The sequence below is a fragment of the Echinops telfairi genome, unplaced genomic scaffold (genome assembly GCF_000313985.2).
Source record: "Echinops telfairi isolate 266 unplaced genomic scaffold, ASM31398v2 ScPeMD7_7472;HRSCAF=8510, whole genome shotgun sequence".
NCBI classification, from domain to species: domain Eukaryota; kingdom Metazoa; phylum Chordata; class Mammalia; order Afrosoricida; family Tenrecidae; genus Echinops; species Echinops telfairi.
The window spans coordinates 655,319-665,129 of record NW_022111376.1 but is presented as its reverse complement, the minus strand read 5'-3'; the positions used below and the strand labels follow the sequence as shown (position 1 = coordinate 665,129).

At 42.2% G+C, this 9,811-nt stretch overlaps 1 protein-coding gene across 1 annotated transcript in view; it reads right to left on the bottom strand.

Moving 5' to 3' along the window:
• Positions 1-1,593: 1,593 nt before the first annotated feature.
• The window catches only part of LOC101647507 (RNA polymerase II elongation factor ELL2-like), a 13,662-nt gene continuing 5,444 nt past the window's right edge, over positions 1,594-9,811 (bottom strand). Inside the window, exon 2 of the mRNA XM_013008566.2 lies at positions 1,594-3,417. Within this exon, the coding sequence (XP_012864020.2) occupies positions 1,596-3,417 (1,822 nt within the window). The 3' untranslated portion in view covers positions 1,594-1,595. The remainder of the gene's footprint in view (positions 3,418-9,811) is intronic.

The following is a 9,811-nucleotide window of genomic DNA, read 5'->3' as shown; positions in this document are numbered from 1 at the left end:
AGATCAATCAGCAAGCTCTCCTGTAACCTGTCCAAAGTTACACTGGAATTGGCAAAGTCAGGATCCAACCTCAGCAATATATATAAGATCTAGTCTGCTGACACAAAGGTAAAAAAGACAGTTCATCTCTCTTGCTACCTGCTTTGCTTACCTGTTCATTTGGAATTCCTACCAGTAGAACGCCACGTTGGAATTCAGGTTCAAAAACAAAGTCAGGTCTAATTTCCTAGTTTCACAATTTTGAGTAAAATAGTATCTCTTTCTGGGCTATAGCTTCTTCTCTGTAACTTGATATAACACCACATTCCTTCTCTGTAACTTCACATCATACTACCTTACCTATTGAGGTGAAAATGAAATCAGACCATGTTGGTAAAGGTTTGAGCACATTACTTGCCATGGGCTTCTATGAAAATCAGCACATAGTGACTTCATTCCTTAGTACTCTGAATCCCTGAGTTCTTGGTCCCTCTTATGGGTGGGCTCGCTACACATGTGAGTCGCTTTCAAGAGCCTCATTCGAGACTCTGAAGCAGAAGACCCATTTAAGCCTTGCCCAATTCCTGACTGAAACTATCAGATAAAAAACATGGTTGTTTTTGGCTGCTAAATTTATAAGAATGTTACACAACAATAGATAACTTGATGTGTGTGTTTGTGTGTGTGTGGAGGCTGATAACAGCAAGGTCTGTAGTTTGAATCCACAAGCTGCTCTGAAGTAGAAAGATCGGGCTTTCTATTCCCATAAAGAACCCCTCAGGACCAGTGGAGAGAGTGGTGATATCGGGAGGGTGGAGGGAAGGTGAGGGAGAAAGGGGGAACAGATGACAAGGTCTACATGTAACCTCCTCCCTTGGGGACGGACAGCGGAGAAGTGGGTGAGGGAGACGTCGGATGGTGTAAGATATGATATAATAATAATAATTTGTAAATTATCAAGGATTCAGGGGGAGGGGGGAGCAGGGAGGGAGGGGGAAAATGAGGAGCTGATACCAAGGGCTCAAGAAGAAAGCAGGTGTTTTGAGAATGATGATGGCAACATATGTACGAATGTGCTAGACACAAATGATGTATGTACGGATTGTGAAAAGAGTTGCATGAGTCCCTAATAAAATTATTTTTTAAAAAAGAATTGCAGTCTTAATGTTTTGTTCAATTTTTCGGTGACTATATTGACTTTCCTTCCTGATGTTGTGTTCTTCCTCGAGTTGTATATTCCTCGAGTAACCTATTATTATTTTAGTATCATTTGTTTCTTCTAGTTCTTCCGTAAGTTTGATTAATATATTTGAGCTTCTTTCACTGGTGAATATATATTTATTAGTTTTCTTATTCAATTATAGCTTTACTCATTATGTATGTAATGCCTTCTTTGTCGTTCAAGATGGATTTTGCCTTGAAGTTTACATTACCAAAGATCAAAATTCTCACTCTTGACTTTTTCTGCTTGCCCTTGGCTTCATTTCTCCCCCAGCCATTTTAGTCTATTTTTGTCTTTATGGACAGACAATGTTGCATCCCATTGAAATCTTAGAAAAAAATAATGTGGAATTTTCAATAAGTAAGTTCAAGTTAATTTTGGTCTCACCACAGTTTTAGTAACATGACTCTCTTTGCTTTTGGTCAAAATCACTTACTAATCTTTTAATGTGAGCCAGCTTGTCATAAAGATAATAACATCTCTTTTTTTCTGCATAAAAATTGGGATTATTCTGCTTCAGCTTCTGATATTCTCGTAAGATTTCTTCATTGATATCTTCATATTCTTTTGTGCCTGGAGAAAATTGTATCTTTTTTGCCTTGAGGTCATAAAAGGGCAAGGATAAACTCAGCATAGTGTCACGAAGGGCATGGTAGTCCTCAAACTCTGCTGTAAAATCCTGTACATAGCGCTGACGTTGCTCAGAAGAAACGATGGTGACGTACTTGGTCAAATAATCTGAGACCTCCGATGTCGATGTTGAGGTGCTGTCTTGAGGTGTGGGGTAAAGCTCTCTATTGTCTTCGCTGGGTTCTGGCTCTACATAACTTTCATGGCTTGGAGAATCTGTGCCCTGTATCTCCATTGTTGCTGTGTATGTTTGGCTGTTTGCTTGGTTTTCTGTAAATGCTTGTTTGTGTGTCTTGTTCAAATGGAGAGTTGGATGTGTCTTCTTTAAGAGCATTGGATATTTCATGAAATCAGAAGTACAGGCTGACCTTTTTGTGGTATTAGACTCATCCTGCTGGTATTCAACGGAGCTGCTGTGTTGCCAGACATGATCATCTTCTGGATCCTGAGTCCTGGCACCTTCTGGGGTGCCAGGCCAGGAACAACTGGAAGCAGTACAGTAGGATGAGGGCAGAGGTGCACAAATGGGCTCTGCTGTCGCTGCAGGAGATTTTACAGAAGTTGCAGCAGGTTCCCTCCTGGCTTTATTCAATCGGGCATTTGAGGGTGGCTGCGCGACCGTGGTCAGGTGAGATATTTTACCTTTCCCCACCCCCAAAGAATCAACGGCAGCTGAAGGGAAACGCACTTTCTTGCGGGGAGTGCCGCCTGTGCTAGAATCTCTGGACGACCGCAGACACTTGGTGGCAGGAGCTGTCTGAGCTTGACCTTTCCTGGCAAGCACCGAGTCCAGGAGCTGCCTGTCTGAGTCCGTGTACCCAGGCCAGTCTCGTCGCACCTGTTTGAATAAATAGTCTTTTAATGTGTACGTAAATTTGCGGGGATTCAGAATGGCTACCTGTTCCAGAACTTTTCCAATGGTACATTTGTCTTTCTTGTGAATTCCATCCCTCTGCAGTCGAACAGACAATTCTGAGATTTTGTAATCCTTTAATGCCAACAAATGAATTACTCTATCAATGTAGGGCTGCATGTAGACACTGTCAGAAACTAGTGATGCGGGGATAGCATATGGAGGCTTAATGGAAGTAAATTTTGCGCTCCCATGCACTGACTCTGAAATAGATGGACCTGCTCCCTGAATTGGTACTTTCTGCCCTACAGGTGGTTTTATCATTTTCTTCAATACATCGTGGGATTTTCCCTCTGCCTGTGTTGTTTTCTTCATTATCCTACACCGGGTGAAATTCCTTCCAGCTAAACCCCAGCAAGGCAGTGGTGTAGCAGGACTGCTTAGGAGTGTTGCCTGGAGAGGGGCCACTCTGTCTTCATGGTTGCTTTCATTCTCAATGGGCAGCTCGATGTTAGCCGGATTCATTGAGGCACGTAACAAGTTTGGAGGGAAATCAGAAAGTCCTTCAACTCCTGGAACTTGAGTGGAAACTCCAGGAAGATGTGTACTCCTGTGGAGCTGGTACTGGTGAAGTGCTTGGGTGGTCTGTAGGCCCTTATCTTGTCTCGGCATTCTGTCGTCCAGCAACTGCGCTTCCCCTATGATTTTGTCTCTAGGCACTGTCATAGAATACCTGTAGAAAAATCAAAGTTCAAATCAGTAAGAAAACAATGACTTCCCTTGGGGTGAGTTGAGAAATTAATTCTAAAAGATCACGTCCCATGGGACAGAGGAGCTAGATGGCTGACTGACACAGAAGCTGGGGTAGGGTGGGGCGGGGTCAGATAGAGGGGGATGTTAAGGTAAGATCACCTTTTAGTGATCTTCCTTTCATTTTTATTGTTTGTTTTTGTTTCTCTTCATGAGAACTTGTTCATCCAAACTAGGAATTGCTCAATGATTGTCTGGGCTCAGTGCATAAAAGCCATTTCCTCCAAGTAAATCCACCATAGAGCAGAGGCTCCTGAAGTCATAGGGAGCCCGAGGCAGAGGCTTCCACCGGGTCATTTAGGGAGGTGGCGCTTAGCCACAGGGGTCCTCAGTTGATAGTATAGCACATGCTATTTGAAATACTGCTGACACCACCCCTTGCACACATACGCAAATCACTTTAAAGGTGTCTAGTCCTCTCTTAGTTTTCTCACATCACTCTGCATCTCCTTTACTTGAAATCTGCCCATTAGTGGCTGCTTTCCATCTCTACAGAAAATCCTCAGCCAATCACAGACTTACACCACAGCGTGGTGCCTCATGCCACATGGCCACAACATGAGCTTAATAAGGCTTTACATTGTCACTCTTTCTCATTGCTTTTTGTCTCCAGTGCCGGGCACACACAGTAAGTACTTGAGGCCCATTTGCTAAGCAAATGAACACATTAATCCTGCCTGCTTTTTTAAAATAGTACCATCACATTTATTAACTTATAATAAAGTCACATTATACACAGGTAAAAATACTTGTATTCTCAAAAGTTTGGCTCTTTATCCATTGATTCTGTTAGACATTTCACTTTGAACCACCATCTATCTAATATGCTAAAACTTCCAGGTTTACTTCGATTGTGATCTTTCATAGCTACGTTTTCAAGATTAAGCCATATTTGTAAAAGTCAAAGTTATGTTTGTTTCATGAAAGTCATAACCACACCACTTTTTCATGTAAGTGGCTCCTTTTTAGGTGATTGCATATAAGTCGGATATTCTGCACTACTTATTACGCTACAAGGTAATTGTCAAGCTGGTGCTGTCATTGGTCATCCTGTGCTGTTTCCATGGGAAGGAGATAGTCAACACACAACTAAAGGGTGATTTGTGGGTCACTTCCACTGGAGGTGACATGTGAAAAATAATTCCAAATTTAACCATCCAGAAACAAAACTAAGCAGATTAGTTATTTTATAAAATAAGTTTTACAATGTGCTACCATTTTTGAAAATGTCATAGTTACATAACCCAGTGTAAATTTGGGGTTTAGGATTAGGAGTGAAGGGGTAGAGTCTAGTCTGTCAATCAGATTATAGCCAATGAGGCCTCTGTGTGGGTATGGCCTTCTCCTGAGATTTCTGGGAATTTCTGCATTTTCCTCCTTGGAGGTGGGAGATAGTCTCTCTCTTTCTTCCCCACCCCTCCCTCTCTCTTGGCTCACTGCCTTAAAGATGCTCTCCTGACAAGACACATGGCAGTGTGGTGATAGACTGTGCTCTGGGAACTGGAGAAACCACGTAGAGACCCCTAACAGCACTGAGATGTTTACAATGCCACTGGACCCAAAGATCCTCTACCTACTGGCCTGTGATTATCCTGCACTTGGCATCATTGTATGTGTTTCATGAATCTGAAGAGGAATTTATAGATTGGTAATTGGTATCCGACATATGGGCTAATATTGGATTTATGGGCTTGGACTGGACTGGGTTGGGATGCTTTGTTAATGTACAATTACCCTTTATATAAAACTCTCTCTTATACACATATGAGTTTCTATGGATTTGTTTCTCTAGTCTACCCGGGCTTACACAGATAGTAGCTTTTTTGAAAGAACATGTTAGTATTTTTTAAAATACATTTTAAAAACTGTTTTGAAAATCAAAATTGAAGCAATATACTTAAGTTTCCTTTATCTACGAAGTAGCAAAATTTAAATTCAGAACCTCATAAGGTCACAACAAATTGAACCATGCAAGTACATACACAGGCCTGCGCTACTTGAAGACATGAATATTCATTTAAATATTAGTTTGTACTTGGAACACAAGAGGAAATAGGAATCCCAAGAGTAGAGCCCTGATTTAAATCTCAGTGTGTTTAAAATTTAAAAGGTAACAGTCAATAAACAGGGAGTCCAGAAAAACCCTAACTAGAAAGGGCACAATTTACCATATCAAGAGGTTTTAGACTGTATGGGTGTCACTGAAATTTGTGACCTTAATATGCTTTAACTTTTGTTTTTCCTTTTAGTGACTACCGCACAGTTTAAAAATTTTAGACAATAGTGTCGGAATTGGATGCAACTGAGTTAGTTAATTGTGCCAGCCTGGCCGATAATCACATGTGGGGCTAATTGAAAGGCGGAGGGATAAATGGGTGGTGAGCCTCGCCTTTCTAGTTCTCGGGTCTCCTGTTTTGTGATGGTTGCACCGGGTGCAGCTGCCTTAGCAGTTCCCTGCTTCAGCTTGCAAGATTGACTTCCTACAAGACATCCCCAAGGAGAAGCTACATGGACCTATCCCGATGCAGCCCTGGGTGCTGGAGCAGCCGTGTGGAGACCCCTGCTAATGCTGAGATGCTTGTTCGTTCACTGACTCAGCTTTCCTCCAGCAGTCGGCATCATTGCCTCTGTTTTGTGAGGTGGAGGACTTTGTGGACTGGTGTGGGGTTGATGGGTTAATGTTGGACTTGTGGGCTTGGGCAGCATTGGGTTGGGATGTTTTCATGATGCACACTTTCTTTACATAAAACTCTCTCTTATACACGAGTCGCTGTGGATTTGTTTCTCCAAAGTACCTTGACTATTACAGCAACTTTGCTATATGAAGCTTTAACTGAAAACTTGGATTAGGGAGAAAACGCACAATGAATTTCAACTCAATTTTATGTACACAAGAGTTGAAAATCTGAGCCACCTTTAAGAGAACTTATTTCTAAAATTTTAAAACCTGTAAGTAACTAGAGGCCAAACCGCTATATTAAAACAGATCTCTAACAGGTAAAAATCTTGCAATTTAAATATACGCTTGTATCCACAAGACAAAACTCACTCCTTAGAGTGGCTCCACCTGGCCTGCGAACTTTTATAGTTCACACAGGGTGGATTCAAAATTTTTACTCAACAACAACAGCAAAAAATTTTTTATCAACCTTAGAACCTGCAAAATTTTTACTCAACCTTAGAACCCAAGCTCAACGGTCACTTTAAATATGCTCCTTGATTGTCATCTCAGAGCACTCTGAATGGCCTCTCTTAAAAACAAACAGAAGTCGGTAGGTTTGCTATACACATCAGACAGGACAATGGAAGAGGCAATCAAGAGGCAGTACCCTTCACAGTAGCCAAGGACAAACTGAAATACCTAGAAATATATTTAACAACAACAAAACTAAAGACCTACACAAGGAAAATTACAAGACCCTACTACAGGAAACCAAAAGCAACCGCCACAAACGTAAAAAAATCCCGTGCTCGTGGATTGAATGGCTCAACATAGTAAAGATGAAAATCTTATCAAATGCACTTTATAAGTTCAATGCTATTCTGATTCAAATATCAACAATCTTCTTCAAAGAATTGGAAAAACTGATCAACAAGTTCATGTGGAGAGGAAGAAGCCCAGAATTTTCAGAGAATTCCTCAAGAAGAAGGAAAAAGTTGGAGGAGTCAACTTACCCAATTTTAATACCTAATACACAGCTACAGTGGTCAAAATAGCGTGGTACTGGCACAATGACAGATACTCAGACCAGTGGAAAAGAAGAGAAAGCACAGGAATAAAACCATCAGCATATAGACAATTGATCTTCGACAAGGGTCCCAAAACCATCAAGTGGGAAGCAGATGCCCTTTTTAACAAATGGTGCTGGAAGCAATAGATATCCACATGTAGGAAATTGAAAGAAGACGTTTACCTCAACCCATGCACAAGAATAAACTCAAGGTGGATCACAGACCTAGAACTAAAACCCCAAATCATCAGGACCATCAAGAAAGGAATTGGGACAAACCTAAGATTATTGACTCAGGGCTCATTGCAATAGGGAAAGATACACACACAGGTGAATTGGAAATCAACAAATGGGATTTAATAAAAAATACCTGTGCACCTTGAAAGATGTCACCAAGAGGGTGACAAGGCAACCCACAGACAGGGAGAGGATTTTTAGTAACGACACATCATACAAAGGGCTCAATACTAAAATCTACAACACCCTCATGGCCTGCAAAAAGTGGAAAGCAGTTAACCCCCTAAGGAAGTGGGCAAAAGAACTGAAAATAACTTTCATTAGGGAGGAGATGCATGTGGCCAACAAGCATATGAAAAAGTGTTTCCATTCATTAGCCATAAGAGAAATGCAAATTAAAACAACCATGAGATACCACCTAACACCCATGAGGCTAGCCCAAATCAGAAAGCAACAAGTGTTGGAGGGGAAGTGGTGAAATAGGAACCCTCTTCCATTGGTGATGGTCGTGCAGATATGTACAGCCACTGTGGAAAGCAATCTGGAGATATTTTTTAAAAAGGAAATTGATCTACCTTACGACCTAGTCAACCCTCTACTGGGCATATACCCAGAGGAGGTAACAAATAAAACATGAGCAGTCATCTGCACTCCAATGTTTATTGCTGCACAATTCAAAATCACAAAGACTTGGAAACAGCCTAGGTTTCCATCGATAGATGAGTGGATTAGTAAACCCTGGCACATACACACAATGGAGTACTATGCAGCACTGAAAAGCATGGATGATCACATGAAACACGTTGTTTCGTGGGAAGAGTTGGAAGGAATCATGTTAAGCGAGGTAAACCAATCTCAAAAGGACAGGTATAACATGAGTCCCCTGAGGTAAGTACAATCCACACAGAAGAAATAGAAGAATAGACACTTATCTGAAAATAAATGGGTGGAAGCATTGGTAGTTGGCGGGAGGGCAGACTACACCCAGGGAGGTACATGTGAGTCCAATATAAAGAAGGGGAAAGGGGGAAGGAGAAGGGATAATCAGGGTGGGGAGAAACTGAGATGATGACATGGTGGGAAAGGGCACTAATCCCCCTAGGGAGAGAGTATTGGTTGTGTCCCCCCAAAACAGGAATGTGCATACAGACGCCACCATGATGCGCCAAACCAGGAGGGCAACATAACACATAGAGGAACCCATGCAAAGACTGGATTATATGCCTGGCCCCAACCAGAACAAGCCTGACCCCCACCATGGAAGGGTGTGCCACAGAGAACGAAAATAGACCTTCTGGTGAGGGAAACGAACCGACCTACCATACCCAGACGGAAGCGGAAGCAAAGGAAGGAGGAGGACGGGAGTGGAGCACACCCTGGTGCACCAAGCTCAGAGGACAAAAGCCCTGCACAGAGGAGGACCATATGGCCAGCCCCACTATGAGATATGACATCCTGTACTGACCCATAGCCCTACATGGGATAACACTGGAGACACAGAGTGAGATTTGTGCCCAAGCTGATCCCACCACACCGAGGCAAGGTGTGTAATGAAACAGCAAGGGGAGCAGAACAAGGAAGTCCTGAGGGAGTATCAGAAATAGACTTTGGGGCCAGGGCCTGGCACCCCATCAGACTCAACCGGAAAACACTCCTAAAGGTCAACAAACAGACCTGGAACTATTTACAGGGTTATCTTTCTTTCTTCCCCCCCTTTTCCTCTTTTAGATTTTGTATGCCATTGGCTTTTTTTGGTTGTTGTTGTTGCTGCCGTCATCTCTTTGTTTTCCTGTGTCACTTTGTTTGGCGCTGTTGTGTTTTTATGTGCACATTATTATCTCTGCAGGTCTGTCTAGAAAAGATAGGCTGGATAAACAATGTGGAGAAGAAACAAACAGGACCAATGGTTCCGGAGGGACATGGGACAGTGGGGGGTTGGGGGGAGGGAAGTGGTGTTAACCAACCCAGGGACACGGCAACAATGAGTGATTCAAAACCAGTGGCAAGGAGGGGGTGAGAGGACTGGTAGGGAGTGATCGAGGGCAATATAAACGAAATGAATTACTGAAACCCAAATGGAGACTGAGCAAGATGGTGGGACAAGAGGAAAACAAATGGAAATAGAGGAAAGAAGTAGGAGGTAAAGGGCATACATAGAGGCCTAATACATGCATGTACATATGTAAATATATTTGTATATGATGATGGGGAAATAGAACTATGTGCATATATTTAAAGGTTTAGTAGTAAGGTAGCACATGGACATTGGGCCTCCACTCAAGTACTCCCTCAATACAAGAACACTTTGTTCTATGAAACTGACATTCCATGATGCTCACCTTCCCAGCA